The 18,329-nt window shown below is 47.5% G+C and overlaps 1 protein-coding gene across 20 annotated transcripts in view; it reads right to left on the reverse strand.

Moving 5' to 3' along the window:
- The window catches only part of FBRSL1 (fibrosin like 1), a 788,945-nt gene extending 770,849 nt beyond the window's left edge, over positions 1–18,096 (reverse strand). For 13 of the 20 annotated variants that reach the window (XM_053280518.1, XM_053280521.1, XM_053280520.1 and 10 more), the window contains exon 1: positions 16,768–18,095. In XM_053280518.1, coding sequence (XP_053136493.1) covers positions 16,768–17,061 — 294 coding nt within the window. In that variant the 5' untranslated portion in view covers positions 17,062–18,095. Of the gene's footprint in view, positions 1–16,767 lie in introns of all 20 variants that reach the window. The other 7 variants (XM_053280504.1, XM_053280497.1, XM_053280503.1 and 4 more) reach the window with 3 other exon arrangements.
- Between the last annotated feature and the right edge of the window lie 233 nt (positions 18,097–18,329).

Genomic DNA, 18,329 nt, shown 5'->3' on the forward strand with positions numbered 1-18,329 from the left:
GGGGGGGGGTCCAAGTTCAAGTCCTCACTCAGCCATGAAACCCACTAGGCAACCTTGGGTGAGCTCTCTGAGCCCAAGCTACCTTACAGGGTTGTTGTGATGTTGTGTGAGCCAGCGTGATGTAGTGGCTAGAGTGCTGGACTAGGACCAGGGAGACCCGAGTTCGAATCCCCATTCAGCCATGATACTAGCTGGGTGACTCTGGGCCAGTCACTTCTCTCTCAGCCCAACCTACTTCACAGGGTTGTTGTGAGGAGAAATTCAAGTATGTAGTACACTGCTCTGGACTCCTTGGAGACAAACCTCCAAGCGGGATATAATAATAATAATAATAATAATAATAATAATAATAATAATAATAATAATAATATGCCACCTCAGGGCTGTATGCCACCTCAGGTTTCTTGGATGAGAGATGGGATGAACACTGAGAAATCAAGGTAAGTCTGCTTCTGGAGCAACCCCAGTCATATGAATCATGGTGGCTTCAGCCATCATATCACATCCCCTCTATCTGCATAGGAGCCACCCAATTACACAGCGAGGTAATGGCTTGACTACCAAACCAGAGGTTGCCGGTTTGAATCCCCGCTGGTATGTTCCCCAGACTATGAGAAACACCTCTATTGGGCAGCAGCGATATAGGAAAGATGCTGAAAGGCATAATCTCATACTGTGCAGGAGACGGCAATGGGAAACCCCTCCTGTATTCTACCAAAGACAACCACAGGGCTCTGTGGGCGCCAGACCGACTCCAGGGCACACTTTACCTTTACCTAGCTGCATAGCCACAACCTGCATTCCATGCCTTTATCACGCCTGGGTGATGGAATGTTCAGGATTAACATATGAGCAAGACACAACTGCCTGCCCGGAAGCCAAGGGCCTTTTTGCTATCTAACCAGGAGGGAGGTGGGTGCTACTTCAGGGCACGACATTCTCAGGGATACTGAGAGCTGGGATGGCCTACCCAAGCCTTCAAAGCAGCTGACTGGGTCATCTCAGCATCTTTCCGACTGCAAATCACTGCGGCAAAGCCCCATTTTTTAAAAATAAACAAAATGAATGTAACCAAAGAAATTCAACGATAGGATATACCATGCAATTTTGTTACTGTTAGGTTTAGATTCTGTCTTTTATTAACGTGACTGTCTTTGCAGTGAATTGAGCGCTTGCTGGCTTTGTTTCTTGGAGTGAATTTTAATCAATTCCATCTGGGGCTACATTCAGCCCCAGAGGTCCTTGCAGCGGTGGGGAGGTGGCGGGGACCAGGGTTGCCATACTCAACTTCCCAAATCTGGGTGGCCTGTTTTGCATATTATGCAACAACTAATTTGCACTTTTATTTACTTGACAGATTTCTATACTGTCCCCTCCTCCTCTGCCTTCCCATGTGATTGGATCCAGAGTGAAATCCAGGCAGCGCATTTGAAATCCGTGTAAATCCGGGTGGAATTTAGCAGCCAGGTGGAAGAGCCAAAATCCAGGGGCCACCCTAAATTTCAGGGGACATGGCAAGGCAGGGGGTGGGGTGGGGACAGAAGATGTCCACCTGTCCAAGGCACCAGTCAAAGCAGCAGTGGACCCAGCCAGGTGGGCAAAGCCATCCGTCCGTCCGGAGGGTTTTTATGAACACAAAGCTCCAGTCAGTTGGCAGCATTCCCTTCAGGCTATGCCGCCCAAGTGGTAATTAACACACTGCCCTATAACGAGCACAATCCACACAGGGCAGCACTCTTCCCCTGGCATTGTTACACTTCATTACAATATCAAAACCACTCCTGCTCAATGACCGGCTCTCCTGCAACCATGTCCATGGATATTTGCTGTGTGCCAGCAACAGGAGGACGGCTTGCTGATGAGGTATGGATTCCCAATACGGGCTGCTGGCCTTGATCCTTCCTCATTACCAACTCCGGCATAATTAGATTTGCATTAAGCCTGCTTCTTACAGTGGGATGGTGGGTCGGGCCAGACTAGTGGACAGCTACAAGTTCTGCTCCGATAGGGGTTTGCAGGGGCAAAACCTTGCCGCCTCGTCCCTAATTTAGTTAATTTTATTACTTTTCTTAGATCTTGTGTCTGTCTTATTGTTGTGAGCCGCCCCGAGCAGTAGTACACTGGAGGAGCGGGATATCAATGTTTTAAATAAATAATAATAATAAAATGAGTAAGGCCAGTCTGTGGTTAAGGCCCACGGCCATTTGCCGCTCTTTACCCCTCTGCGGCGGGCAACCGGAAGGGGCAGACAGTGTCACCCTGGGAAGGCCATTTGAGAGGGAGCAACTTTCCCACGGAAGCAATCAGAAGCAGTGCAGGAATGAAGACCACCAGAAATAAATACATACATATCACTGCACAGCAACAGAGCGTCGCAAAACATTGTGAACAGTCCCATTAGGACAGGCTAAATGCCTGCAGTGTTTAAGTAAGGGTTTTATCCTCCTCTAATGGAATTCATAGTCCACTTGCGGCCATCCAATCGCAGAAGTGGGAGATCGTTCCATGGAGGAGGGCTGCCATGGAAACAGCTTGTCCCTGATCCCTGCCAATCATTCCTCCAGAGGAGGCGGGACTTAGAACATAGGAAGCTGCCTTACACCAAGTCAGACCATTGGCCCAGCTAGCGCAGTACTGTCTACACAGACTGGCAGTGGCTACTCCAAGGCTGCAGGCAGGAGTCTCTCTCAGCCTTATCTGGCGATGCCAGGGAGGGAACTTGGAACCTTCTGCATGCAGGTGCTCTTCCCAGAGCAGCTCCATCCCCTAAGGGGAATATCTCACAGTGCTCACACATGTAGTCTCCCATTCAAATGCAAACCCGGGTGGACCCTATTTATCAAGAAGGGAACAAGTCACTCTTGCTACCACAAGACCAGCTCTCCTGGTCTTGAAAGCAGCTCCCCAGCTGATGATCAAAGCAAGCGAGCAGGTTAGTTGGGGAGAAGGACCTAGGGCACAGTGTTGAAGACCTACCCAAAAGGTGGACAGGCAGCTGAATCGGGGCGGCAATACTGGATTAACCACATGAGCAAGAGTTCATATAGCACCCAAGGTGCTTTATCAAGTGCAAGAGGTCAGAGGTCTGCCCCAAGCAGCTTACAAATCAAATGCAGACACAGGGAAAGATAACATAAGTAGGGGTGACCAGGAGAAGCTTAGGCCACTGTTCCCATTACACATACTTAGGAAGCACACGCAGACAGGATGGGAGATACACACACGAACACCCCAAAAGTATTTCAATTGCTTAATGTTTGGGCCAGGTTCAGTGGCACAGCGTCTGCTTGGCATGCAGAAGGTCCCAGAGAGGAATTTTGCTCCCTCTCTCAACACTAGAACCAGGGGTCATCCCATGAAACTGAAGGCCGGGAAATTTAGGGCAGAGCAAGGAAGTACTTTTTCACACAGCACAAGATGGAATTCTCTGCCATGGGAGGTGGTGATGGCCATCCCTAGCTTGGATGACTTTCAAAGGGGCTTAGGCAAATTCATGGGCAAGACTATCATGGGCAAGACTGGAGGTGGCTACCAGTCTTAGACAAATTCATGGGCAAGACTGGAGGTGGCTACAGGCCACCTCCAGCCTCAGAGACAAGATGCCTCTCAGTACCAGTTGCAGGGGAGCAACAACAGCAGGAGAGAGGGCATGCTCTCACCTCTTGCCTGTGGGTTTCTCAGAGGCCTCTGGTGGGCCACTGTGGGAAACAGGATGTTGGACTAGATTGGCCTTGGGCCTGATCCAGCAGGGCTATTCTTATGTTCAATCTCTGGCAACTGCAGATAGGGCTGGGAAAGACTCCTATATTGCAGACATGACCATAGCTCAGTGGTAGAGCAACTGCTTTGCATGCAGAAGGTCCCAGGTTCACTCCCCGGCAGCATCTCCAGGTACGGCTGCCCCAAACCTTGGAGCAGATGCTAGTGAGTGTAGACAGTACTGAGCTAAATGGACCAAGGGTCTGGCTTAGGAACATAGGAAACTGCCATATACTGAGTCAGACCATTGGTCTATCTAGCTCAGTATTGTCTACGCAGACCAGCAGCAGCTTCTCCAAGGTTGCAGGCAGGAATCTCTCTCAGCCCTATCTTGGAGAAGCCAGGGAGGGAACTTGAAACCTTCTGCTCTTCCCAGAGCGGCTTCATCCCAAGGGGAATATCCTGCAGTGCTCACACATCAAGTCTCCCATTCATATGCAACCAGGGCAGACCCTGCTTAGCTATGGGGACAAGTCATGCTTACTACCACAAGACCAGCTCTCCTCCCTTGATATAAGTCAGCTTGGTATAAGTCAGCTTCCTATGTTGTGTATGAATACATACACCCCTTGAAGAGTTCGAGGCAATTGGCGCCAGCTTTCCAAGTTTGTTCCTGGACCCGGAGATGTTAATGCTTTCTCAGACCTAGATGCGGCTGACTCCTGGAGATCTGAAGGGGTTTTTTCCCCTAGCCTTAATGGTAGGAAGGGATGCATGGGGCTCATGCTTGAACTACTTATATGATCAAGGCACCCAAGATTTGCTGTATTGGCTCCTCCATCAGACTCTCCCAATCCCATCACCATCATCTTCTCCTTCTGGATGGTCTAGACCAGGGATTCTCAAGGTTGGGTCCCCAGACATCATTGAACTTCAGCTCCCACAATCCCTAGCCCCAGTGGCCTTTGGTTGGGGATTATGGGAGTTGAAGTACAACAACATCTGGGGACCCACAGATTGAGAATCCCTGGTCTAGACTATAAGCAATCAGGGGTGAGCAGAGTGAGGGCCACTTCTCTGCCCATCTCCTATTACAATGTTGCTGCCGCTGGCATAATATTAACTCCAGAAAGCAGCCACGGCTGCCTCTGCTCCCCCTCCCCCAGTGAGGGCAAAGCAGGGCCTTGGCTGCTAGGAAATGAGGGCGGCAAGGGATGGAAAGCATTCTTCACTGCACTGGAAATGCTGTAGAAATAAAGGATTACTGACAATTTGACAAAAGGATTTGAAAAACAGGTCTATAGCCTTCGTAGACTTTGCAGCCCGTTAACAAAATCCTCAAAAAATCTCCCAGCCAAGAGGTCTTTCCTTGCTTCCATCCACACTGAAAAAGCTATGGGTGGGGGAGAGAGGAACAGACCATTGCCCAGGGCCGGTGCTACCATTAGACCAACTTGGCAGCCGCCTAGGGCGCAGACCTCAGAGGGGCGCAGAGTGTAGAGTGTCAATGTGTTAAGACTGTGAGAAACCAGAATGATGAGTAGAAATATGAGGGGAAAACCAGTTCGTTGTTTTCAACATTAACAATACAATTAAACTTAGTTCAATTTGTATCACAGTGACCTCATATTTTTATTTCCTTTTTTTAAGGATACTTCTCACACTTCCAGTATCAGTGGCAAGTGGTGAATGTAGTTTTTTAAAGCTCAAACTTATAAAAACTTACATATGCTCAACAATGCTGCAAAAGAGATGAGTTGGCTTGGCAGCTATATCAATGGAACATGAACAGGCATCACCACTTGATCCGATTGAATTGGGGTCTGAGCGGACACCAGAAAATGTGTGAGCACGCACACATGCGCACACCTTAGAGGGAACAGTGGCTGAGAGTTGTAGTGAACACCTACGAATCCTTGTTCGAGGGAAGAGTGGGGGGGATTCGAGAAATTCACACAAGTTAAGACCTAAATCTGTATTAGCCATGAAGTCTGAATGCTCAGGAGCAGTATACCTATCAGTTTTGGAGGGACCAAAAAAAAGATGTTGCCTTCACATCCCACTTGTGGACTTCCTGGAGGCATCTGGCTGAAAACAGCCCCCAACTGGAGGAGCTCTTATGTTCCGTCTTTAGAAGAGATGCAGACAGAGGCAGCATGCCTTTGAATACCAGTTACAGAGGAGCAGGAAGGGTTATGCCTTAATTTCCCGCTCGTGAGTTTCTCAAGCTTCTGGTTTACCATGGAGAGAAACAGGATGTGGGAATGTCAGGACGTGTGAGTAGACAGGCTTTGATCTATTCCAGCAGAGCTCTTGCTTACCTATGCGTCAGGAAGCTTCCGTATTTTCCCTCATATTCACACAGCCAACAATGATACTTGTGGCAGGGTAGCTGTGCTGTACTGGCCAACTCTCCTAGCAGTAACCAGCGGTCACCCCAAGCGAGCGGCAAAGTCACAAGCTAAGTTAAGCCTCACTTAAGTTTGATTAATATTTGTTGACTGCTTTCCCACAGCCAAGTTTTGGCTAAACAATAAGTTAAAACAAACATAAGGAGCATTTCAAGTCAATTTCTCTATGCATCCAGTTCACAGGACTGCAAGGGACATGGAGTCCAATTCCAGAAGGGGAATTCTTCTTTACCACAATGACCTCGGTCAGTTTCTCTTAATAAATTCAAGGACGGCAAGACAAATATAAAACAGCTTCCTCAATTGTTGAACAACCATCACAACAGTGAGAGGAAGTTCCAATGGTCAACCTAAATGGGCACTGAATGGAAAGTTGGTGTAGTGGCTAAAAGCTGGGAAGTCCCTGGTTCGAATCTTGCTTCAGTAATCAACTCACCAAGTGGCCTTAGAGAAACCACTCTTTCAACCTCACCTCCACCCCACCACCAATACGAGGATAACCCCTACTAACCTGGCAAAGAGGCACTTTTTAACATGGTGATTCTCTTTATTTAGCAGGGGGAGAGTAACTGGCCCTGTCCACCCCCAGCACAGGACCTCCAGTGACCGTTGCTGGTGTCTATTTTATGTTTCTTTTTAGATTGTGAGCCCTTTGGGGACAGGGATCCATCTTATTTATTATTTCTCTGTGTAAACCTCCCTGAGCCATTTTTGGAAGGGTGGTATAGAAATCGAATAAATAAATATTAACTATTACTACTATACCACTTTTCAACCAGTTCTTGAAGCTGTTTACACGGGGATGGGGTGGTGGTGGTTCCCTGTCTGAAAAGGGGTCACAATCTAAACAGAAACACAAGGTAGACACCAGCAACAGCCACTGGAGAAATGCTATGCTGGGACCAGACCTACCTTATAGCATTAAGAATTTCAGAGACCATATACATGAAGGGCTTTGAACACTCTGAAGCACACCTGTACATATGCAACCTGTCTTGTGGCTGGGTGAGCTATATGCTAGATGTGTCAGGTAATTCAGAGGATGCTCCGTTTACTTTGTTGCTAGTCTATTTCAGGGCTTGGCAGATCCTGGGTGCCAGGCCGCCATAGCATCTAAATTTTTTAGGCATGGTTTATTGTAAATGTTTGCTGGTCAATGACCGAATAAACCTATAACTAACTAACTAACTAACTTTTTTGGCATGGTGCCTAAACTAGGGAAGAGTTACTTAACATCTTTATGCTGTATTTCTGCCCTAAGTGCGACAAATATTACTTGCAAAGGGACAAGTAATAAAGAGAAGCCCATTTATCCTTTTCCTTCACAATGTCTGCCACTAAGACTGGTAATTTTGTCAAGTGTCCATTGGCTCCTAAATTCCTGGGCGGGCTCTTAGATCCAAAGGAATTTTGTCAAGGCCTAGTTATCCAACAGAGAACCAGAGCACCACAGTGGAAGACGAGGACCTGGGATACCTCAGTTTAAATCCTTGCCCAGACATAAAGCTTACTGGGTTATCTCAGGCCAGTTATCTGGTTTCCATCTAGCCTACCTTCCAGGGTTGTTGTGACAGCAGAAAGGACTGTGACAGGAAAAGAACCATGTATGTTAACCTGGCCTCACTGGAGGAAGGGAGGAATAGAACTGCTGCACGCAGAATGTGGTTTCAATTATTTCACAGTCTGCTTTGAATTAGAAGAGCGGTACAGAAGATTTCAGATTTATGTGAAAGTGCTGAACAGTACTATTAAATAAGGAGCTTTTTCGAGAAGTATGTGCATATACACCCCAACAACCTAGATTCAAAACTGCAGGATGCATGGTTTATCTATGCATTTACCCTGGGAATGGGAATGGGGGTGGTTGGGTCTGTTCTTTACTTCCAGTATCATAGGAACATAGGAAGCTGCCTTAAACCAAATCAAACCATTGGTCCTGCTAGCTCAGCACTGTCAGGGCTGCTCAACCTTGGCCCAGCAGCTGTTTTTGGACTACAACTCCCATAATCCCTGGCTACTGACCACTGTGTCTGGGGATTATGGGAGTTGTGGTCCAAAAGCAGCTGGGGGGCCTTAGGTTGAGCAGGCCTGGACTGGCAGTGGCTTCTGCAAGGTTTCAGGCAGGAGTCTTTCCTAGCCCTACCTGGAGATGCTGCCAGGGATTGAAGAGGGGGCCTTCTGCATGCAAAGCAGGTGCTCTGCCTCTGAGCTCCAGCCCTATCCCCTATTCAAATCAGGCTGGAAGAAAGCAACTCAGGACTGAGCACAAGGAGAGACGCAAACACACACCCTTTTCCTGTAAAGTACCGATTTACTCCACTGTTCTACGTGGATGGGGCAGATACCCCCAGCACAGAACCTCCAGTGACTGCTGCCGGTGTCTAATCTTTTCTTTCTTTTTAGACTGTGAGCCCTTTGGAGACAGGGAGCCATCTTATTTAATTTATTATTTCTCTTTGGAAACCACTTTGGAAACTTATTGAAAAGTGGTGTATAAATGTTGTTGTTGATGATGATGATATATGGCCACCATGTCTAGTCTGACCCTAAAATACTGCCTTATATCAACAATCTCTCTTCGGGAAGTCACTATGTTTTTGCTCAGCTTACCTAGGCCATCCCCAGAACCCTGGGAGCAGGGCAGGCTGTGTCCCCCAATACAGACACAATTGAAGCAATGTAGAATACAGACACAGAGGGTTTCTAACATCCATGGTGATAGGCAAAGGTAACGTGTTCCATCAAGTTGGTGTCTACTCCGGGCGACCAAAGAGCCCTGTGGTTGTTTTTGGTACAATACAGGAGAGGTTTAGCACTGCCTCCTCCCGCACAGTCTGAGATTATGCCTTTCAGCATCTTTCCTATATCGCTGCTGCCCGATATAGGTGTTTCCCATGGTCTGGAGAACATACCAGCGAGGATTCAAACCGGCAACCACTGGCTTGTCATTTCCCCGCTGAGCCATCAGGTGGCTTATTCAAGGAGAACAGGAAACATATTGTGCCTCAGAGGTCACCTTGAATGAATTATATAATAAAACTGCAGGCACATGTTCCACTGCCCAATGGGGTCGTCATTAGAACCGGGTGAATGGAAAATCCTGACCTTCAGCAGCAAACCTTCATGTTTCCTCTCTTGCTCTCTCACTCAGCCCAGTCTCCATGGGGGAGAAACCAAGGCCCAGATGGCATGCAGGTTTGGTGCCCTGTTTCCATCCCCGACTCTCTCTGTGCTGCCCTCCCACACAGACCACTCGCTTCCAGATTTAAGTGGCGGGATCACTTTGCCCTTACACCTCTGGAGCTGAACTGCATCCTGCACCATAAAAACGACAAAGCTGCTCGCCAAGCAGCCTGGTTTGCTTATGAAGCTATTTGCAGAAGGGCTTAGCCTAGTAATTCCAAAACTGTATGCTGCAAGAGAGACGCTGCTAGGCCGCCAGCAGTAAAGGCCACCGAGAGCCCAGAGTATTCGCCCACACCGAAGGTCGCCCTCTGCGTGTCTGTAGAGCTGGAATGACTTGCAGCACATTCTGGCCAGTGTTAGATCAACTGGATACAACATGGGATTGCTGCCCACAAGACTTGGCCACAGGGCTGTTCTCTAGTGCACTTTGGAATCCCTTACACTACACCTCATGCCAAAAGGAACCAATACCGACCTCTGCATTTCTACGCAGTGAAATGTCCCTTCCCCCCCATCCCCCAAGTTCCCAATTGCATGACAACACCCATCTGGTCATCACACCAGAACTATGCTCACATGGAGAACTAAGAGTTGCACAAGCACACATGGAAAATCTAGGTTCCCATACAAGCATCCTCTGGCAAATCGTGATCAAATCCCAGGCAGCACGGAGCCGCGGGGCTTAAAATTTTAACCATGCAGCTCCACTACAATATGTAGTGGTAGAGTTACTTAATAAATCCCTCTCCAAGGCACAGGCCACTAAATCTGGAGGTTCTGTCAAGTGGTCTTTCTAACAGGGATTCCCAGATGTGGTTTGACTACAACTCCCATAATCCCCAGCCAAAGGCCACTGCAGCTGGGGATGCTGGGAGTTGCAGTGAACAACATCTGGGAATCCCTGTTAGAGGAAACAGTGGTGCCCACTGTCCAGCTACTATGTTTTGGGGCTGCCTCCTAGATCCAAAGAAAAGTGATCAAGGCCTGCACTGGCATGTTCATTTTAGCAAAGCTCACAACTGGGTTTGTTACAATAGGCTTAGGTGACAGCAAGAGAACACCATACCAAGCTAAACCAACGCCACGGCTCTTCCCTAAATACTTTCTGCAACGTTCAGTTATTGTTCGGACCAAGTTCCCTTTTTAGTGCCATTTTTATGCTTCTGGAGGGGAGAGAGCAGCGTCACCCCATCACTAGTCTGGTGGCAAGGCTTCTGAAGGAGGTCAAAGACACTTGGCCACCTTGGAGAGAGCAGCAAGCCAGCCAAGATTCTGCTGGAGAGAGACTGCGTCACCAGACAAGGTCAGCCATTGAGCTTCCTTCCTAAATGGTCCAGAAAACACACCACCATTTTAGCTCCAGTCAGTCTTCAATACCAACACTCGACTGGTGATCTCCAATACACAAAGTCACCCAAAGTCAGCTTCCACCAACACCTTTACTATTACTATTCTTCAGGTGAACATGCCTGTTCTGGATTTTTTTCATGTTTCACAGCCCCATATCTATCTCCTTTCCCTGGAAGAACTCCAGCAGATAAGCTTCTTTCCACTCTGCTACATACACAATACACTGAATTTTCTTCAAAATAGAATGGCTACTTTTGTCTGCGATACTTCACAATAAGAGGAACAGATGCTTGTGCTTGGTTCATAATTTGTCATATTCTTCCTTCAAAAAGGAAGTAATTAAAATCAAGGATACCTAGAACTTTGTAAGGCAAGTTAACACTTTAAAGAACACAACCGTATGTCATAGCAAGCTGTGTATATGCATAAAGGTAAAGTGTGCCATCAAGTCAGTGTCGACTTCCGGTGACCAAAGAGCCCCATGGTTTCATTTTGGTAGAATACAGGAGGGGTTGACCATTGCCTTCTCCCATGCAGTATGAAATGATGCCTTTCAGCATCTTCCTATATCCCTGCTGCCCAATATATGTGTTTCCCATGGTCTGGGAAACACCAGGAGGGATTCAAACCGGCAACCTCTGACTTGCTAATCAAGTCATTTCCCTGCTGCACCCTTGGGTGGCTTTCCCGTGTATATGCATGAACCCCTATTATTCAAAATTCCCATCTAACCTACCAGATTCTTCTGTGACCTGTACGTCTCTAGAATGCATCCCCCATCAGATTACCTCAACATCGGGCCAATGTCTAAGCATACCTACGCTCCCCCAAGTTACCCAAATCCTACACTATGTCCCTGCTAACTGGGCAAAGAGGTGCCTTTTCAATATGGTGGTTCTCTATATTTAACAGGGCAAGAGTAACTGGCCCTATTCACCTGGCATGGAACCTCCAGTGACTGTTGCTGGTGTCTATCTTATGTTTCATTTTAAATTGTGAGCCCTCTGGGGATAGGGAGCCATCTTATTTATTTATTATTTCTCTATGTAAACTGCTTTGGAAACTTTTGTTGAAAAGCAGTATATAAAATATTTGTTGTTTGTACACACTACTATGAAGAGTTACATTCTAAAGCCAAAATCTTATACTTTGCCCCAGGGGGCGAGGGAGGAAGATTGAGATTCAGAACTGGCCGAGTAACTGCAGTTGCTGATTTTTCAGTATCTCTGCAAATCAGAGAAATTTAGGAGTGCATGTGCGCCAGTAGTGTACTTACAAGAACATTAAGGTTTTTGTGGTAACTTTAAAGAGAGTAGGGAAATTCCCAGCACTGGAGATAAAATAGAAGGCATCCTCCAAACTTCACCGCCACAAATCCCTCTTAACACACAGAGTCGTTTAGAATTTCTAGAGGGGAAATCCACAGCACAGCCACTCTGCTGTCCTAAATGGTTGGTTCTTATAAAGTCAATCCTTTCCAAACGGAGTGCAGCAACAAAATGAGGACAGAACGTGACCAAGAGCTGCCACGTGCACAAGAAAAGAGTTAGAAAGTTATAGCATGGGCTCAAAACACTGGGGAAGATCACCAGAGCAAAGCATCGTAGGCTTTTGCAGCTTCCCATCTTCTTTGCTTGTCCAAGTATTTGTTACTGAGCAACGAAGGCACAAAGCAAGTTTACATTCTTTAAGAACAAGGGCCATCTAAAATTCTAAAGCTACAACGCATGTCAGACATGTGTACAATATTTTGGTCTTGGTAATCCCCTTTAGTAAATTGTAGTGTTCTTGCTGGCAGTTCCCAGACTCAAAAGCAACCATCACACCCTTTTGTAAGGAAAAACCCATCTGTATGCACTGCAAATTTTTTATTCTTTTTTTTGTGTGTGTGCCTCGCTTTGTTACTGGAATTTTCAAAACCACACACAAACACTGATTGCCACCATGGCTTCTGAAACCACCTTGAGTACTACACACTCTCGCCGGTTGACACATGAAAGGAAACAAGTGAATTCTGCTTATCCTATTTATTCCAACGAGCCAATTAAAACCCAGGACACTGAAGTAAAGGTGCTCTCTTGAATATTGAAAGGAAGGATATAGACATAATCAGTTCTTTACCACACAGAATCACAGCTACTTGGTTAGAGATTCTAAGCATGGTTTTTCTCCCAGGTATTGCCTCACATCAGTATCCCTACAAAAGCTTGTGAAGGTCATCAGGCACGGATCCATGGCCTGCAAAGCCCTCAATAAGCCACCATTCTTTCTGCAATACCAGGAAGGTAAACTGGAGGTTTATCAAGCCCTTGATAAGGTACCCCACATGCCTGGTGAGTCACGCAGAGCTTGCTGGGCCATGAGTCATGTCCGCACAGTTCAGGGAAGATTGAACAACCATGGGACTTCCACCATCTATTTGAACCCAAGTCAAAGAGGCTGCTTTTCTATCCTTCCTCCAAGAAGTTTCCAGGGGCAAAATTCTCTTCCCCACCTCCCTATTATCCTTGCAAGGTAAGCTGGACTGAGAGATCATGACTAACTCAAGGTCACCCAGGTAGCTTCATGGCCAAGTGGGGAAGAGACCCGGTGTCTCCCTGGTGTAGCACTGGCGCTAAGCCAGGGGTTCTCAAACATAGGTCCCTAGATGATGGACTACAACTCCCAATATCCCCTTGGCCACTGTGGCTGGGCATGATGGGAGCTGTAGTCCAAGAATATGTGGGGACCCAAGTTTGACCACCTCTTCCCCCCACCCACACATACAAACACATATGTTCTCTAAGCTACAGAGTAGGAGAGCTATACTAGACATAGCTTTGCAATGAAAGGCCAAGCCCCCAATTCAAATAAGGTCTCCATTCAGCCAGGAATCCCTAGGCAAGTTACTTTCTCAGCCTCTGCCCCCGCAACAACGTCTGGGAATCCCTGTTAGAGGGAACACTGCTTGTGCGATTCTTCAGATCCGCGGGATTACTATGGATTATTGTACACTTTATTGTGCAACTTTCAGACAGGAAAACTTTCAGACAGAACTAGCTCTATGCACATTTGGGAAGCCACTCACTCTCCACCAGCAGACACAAGAGTGGGTTTGTTGCTGTTTTCACAGGCACTCTCTTTTCTGTATAGTTTACTCAAGGTCTGGGCAACTCCTAGGCCAATTCAATAAGTTAGAAACATCTTGTCCATAGTGCCCTCCTCCCTACACTAAGACCCTCTCTCTTTTTGACCCTCCACAGCCAAAAAGCCAAGCCTGGCAGCTTTAGAAATTGCCCCCTCCCCCAAAAAAGCAATTTAGGTCTGAGGGCATGATACAACCACCTTCCTGAAGCTAAGCAGAGCTGGTATGATCAGTGCCCAGATGGGACAAACTGGAACGCTCATAAGTCAACAGCAGTTCCATGTCATGAGGCAGGCAGGATGAAAGTGTCTAAAATAAGGGAGCTTAATCCAAGTAAATATGCTCACTCTTGTTCTAGGAAAGATGGCTAAGGACAGACATTCAAGGGACAATAAACAGGGCTTCATGGGAAGGAGATGCTGCGGGATTTTGCTTCCCAAGCCTTGCAAGAATTCCAAGGCAGCAGCCTGCATTTTGGAGATGCATTAATACAGGCTGGGCCTCTGCTTTTTGTACAAGGCTGCTATAAGAGGTCACAAAGTCCCGAGAACTTCCCAACAGCCTACACGCAAGGCTGCAGAAATCCACTAGTCTAGGACGAGTGAAAACGTCCTGATGAGCAACGTCAACATAACTTGAGTAAAATATTGGCGGATAAATTGAGCCAACATTTCTTCACCCCGCCTACATGCCACCAGCCATTTTTGATACATCAGCAGTCCAGAGAGGAGAAACACACACTCTTAATATATATGAAAGCTTCACTGCCCAATGACTTGGAGGAGATTGCTGGTTTCCACAGGTTATCTTACTGCTCTAAGGCCCAGTGAACACACAAACACCCAGAACAGGGCAAGCATCTTGGGTTTTCCCTGTGAACTCCTGTTTGTGCTGCCATAGGGTAGCCCTATTTGACAGCAGAGTCCCTAATCAAAGAGTGGGGATCACAAAACTGTTAAATATTGCTCCACGTTGGTTTGTGTTCCTTCCCTTCCTGCCCCACACTACTGCTGTCACCAAGCATTCAGCTGCATTTACTGATGATCAAGAGGCAGAAACAATAGGCAGAAACTCTCCATTACTGTCTTTTTGCAGCTGAATGTTTCCTCTGAAGCCTCTGGTTAGCCACTCTGCGTATCCTCTCTCCAAGATACAGCTTATTGACCAAAACTGGAATGCAATACAGCAATTTTTTAAAATTATTATTCTTTAAAGAAAATCATGTCCCCACAAAGGTCATTTCACCAAAGATGCCTGGACTTTTACTTTCTTCCAAGGACAATTCAAGGCTTAAAGGTTTGACTTATCTGCGACCGGCACATCACAATACTCAGAAAACAGGATGAACACACACCTTAAAGAAAGCAACAGTCACAGAAAGTTTATTTTTTATATATTTAAAATATTTATAACCCCCCCCCCTCCAGTACACTACTGCTCAGGGCTTTAGGAATGGGTCTTAGAATGACTGTTAGTTATCCAAGGCCTATAGAGGCAACTCTATGAAGACAACTAACATAGCCAGAACTTTCTCTACGAAAACCTGGGTCAAGACCTGGCCCTCTGATATACAACACAAGCCATCTCTTCTGGGAAGAACCATCTGACAGTCAATCCCCCATGCACCCACCATTCCAGTATAGCATTTTCCACTTTTACAGAAGCCCCAACTATTTCAGATGTGAAGCAAACATAGTTCTAGAAGAAAGGTGGAAAGCAGGGAAAGGGCCCAAGGTTGTCATAGTCTTTAAATGCATGCAATAATATTTTGGGAAACCTTACAAACGCTTGTTACAAAATACAAAACCCAACAGCAGCCAGAGGGCTTTGTGAGGTCCCCGACCTCCCACATGTCTGAGATCAAGTAGCTTATTTGAGAAAGTTGAGGGCAAAATTATTTTATTATGTTCAACAGAGGATATAATGTAGACTCGAATTCTGGCAGACTGACCGCCAATTATTCACTTCAGTTCCAAAAGATGTTCAGCACATTCAGTACAATTACTACAAAGTTGTTTTTTTAGTTCAGCATATTAAAATGGACAAAATGACTAAACATACAGAACAGGAGAAAGCACTTACCAGAAAATCTCTTATCAGTTCATCAGACTTTCCCATCACATCATAATCAGAAAAAAAAGAAAAGACTCAAAAGTCACAAAATCCCCCACCTTGTCACAGTCCTTCTGAAAATATTAAATTTCCTGCTCTGCTTAATTTTACTCCAACAAAACAAGGAGTATTTGCACAGCAAATAATGTTTGCAATAATTCAGACAAGCAGTATTTTTTTACAACCTATTAACACAAAGAAAATATGTATAGTCCACAGGAGATGAAGACTTTCTTCAATTACTTCCAAATAGAGCATCCACAAGAACATTCCCCTCTTTTCCTTCCTCCCCAGAATATCAAACATTAGCTGTCAGCTTTTACAGTCTCCAGAGGTTACATCTGGCAATGTAAACACCAAAAAGATGTGCAATTCCCCCTACCCCTCATATACACTGAGAGAAAAAATCAATCAAGCAGCTGCCTGCACAATTGAGCAATCCACATCTCAAAATATATTGTCATGCAAAGACGACCCCAAAAACATCAAGCAGAACTTTTAGGTCGCTCCCTATAGACTTGCCAGCCAATTAGAGTCCTTAACAGCCGATATGGAAAGCAAAGAATCACCCAGAAAGTGGTGGCCTACATCAACTCCAAAGCTGACCTAACAAGTATACTCAAGATGTGGCCAGATGCCTTATCCTGCACCATGTATATATGCACACAAAACACACAAGCTCCCACACCCAGTGCCTTGTCTTTATGCTTCCAGCCTGAACACACATTGCTCATGTGCAACAAGAAGTTAATTGATATTGACAAGGGGGGTGGATTCAGCTGACCCTCCACAGACCTTCAACGCTTTTCTGTCCCCACCAGAATCTTGGAGCAGCCCCTGAAAAGAGGGAGAGGAAAAAAGCAGCCCATTGGGATCTTTGCTTACCTCCAAAGCCTCCATGGTACTGAAGCTGGCGATGGCAAATCCATCAATTACATCCTCTTCCTGGGAGCTGGATTCTCGCCTCCTCCGCCTCGGAGGTCTGACGTTTCTGGCCATAGAAGCCTGGCTCTTCGGATTCGGGCAGTTTTGGCTGGCATTTTCCTTGCCCGGGCTGGCTTCCCTTTCGGATGCCGAGGAAGGACTTTGATTCGGGCGGTCTCTGCCATTTGGGTCCCTTCGCCTCACGCGGTCCCGTTGGGATCGAGATTTCCTGCTCTGTCTGATTTTCCCATCCATTTCCAAAAAATAAAAATTAAAAAAATAGGCACCCCCCAAAAAATCCCAAAATTATGTTTTTTAATTTTTTTAATCACTTCTAGATTGGCAATACCCTACTAATCCAGATCCCTATTTTTTTTAAAGACTCCTTTCTTCAGGCTCTTGAAATCCAAAGGGGGTGGGGGGGAGAAGAAAGAATATAATCCAACAACAGACCTCTATGGAGAGACAGAGGGTGATCCGACCGAAGGCAGGCGGAAGAACGGGGGGGCGGGGAAGACCTCCAGAAGAAAATTTAAAATCCACGAGATGACCTTGACAAATCCTCCCCTCCCTTGCCAAAAAATAAATAAATTGTTTTGTAATCAAGATTTTAAAAATAAATAAATAAAACGCACCCTCCGCCCCACGCACAACCCAAACACACCGCAGTTGATCTCGAGTTCGGATCTGGGGCCAGAGTCAGCTCCACGCAGAGGCCCCCCCTTCCCCCCAATTTTTTTTTTTTTTAAAATGGGGGAAAAATTAATCACAGCCCCAAATCGAGAGAGATCCAAGTCGAAGCCAGCTTCGGAGGGAGGGCGATCCGATCCACCAGCTCCAGCTGCAGCGGCACCGACGAGAGGAGGCAGAGGCAGCGGCGCCGGCGGCGGCTGCTTCTCGCCGATCCCTTCCCCTCCTCCTCCTCCTCCTCCTCCTCTCCCCCCCACCCCCGCTCTGCTGCCTCCCGCCCCGGGGCAAGAAAGCAAGCGGCGCCCCGCCCCGGGTTCGAATCCTGCCGAGGGGCGACCGATGGCCAGAGGAGCTTCCCGAGGGCCGCGCGCGCGCCCCGCAACTTTGTTGCGAGCAGCAGGAGGAAGCGGCAGCAACCGCCCCCTGCGCAGCCCTCGCCGCGCCGCCGCCGCCCGAGCCCCCCTTCAGCTCGCCGCCGCCGCCTCCTTCTGCAGCCGACGCCGCCGGGCCCGGCTGCGCCCCGCTTGCCCAACTTTCCGCCCCCCGCGGCCGGCTGCTGCTTTCGCTGCTGGTGCGCCCTGCCCGCCTCCCCCGCCCGGCGCCCCCCCAGCCCCGCGCCCCGAGAAGCGGCAGGAGGATCTCAGGCTGCGCTGCTGCTGCTGCCGCCGCCGCTCCTCCTGCCCGGATTCCGCCCCATTCCCTCCCGACCTGGGACTCGCTGCTCAGGCTTTTAGCACCGCCCGGCCGGCCGCGCATGAGCAGGGCGGGCGGCTGCGCGTCATTCCCCGGCGCAGGCCCCGAGCCGGCTGCCGCCTCGCTTCTCTCGCTCGCTC

This window comes from Hemicordylus capensis, chromosome 15 (genome assembly GCF_027244095.1).
Source record: "Hemicordylus capensis ecotype Gifberg chromosome 15, rHemCap1.1.pri, whole genome shotgun sequence".
Taxonomy (NCBI): Eukaryota; Metazoa; Chordata; class Lepidosauria; order Squamata; family Cordylidae; genus Hemicordylus; species Hemicordylus capensis.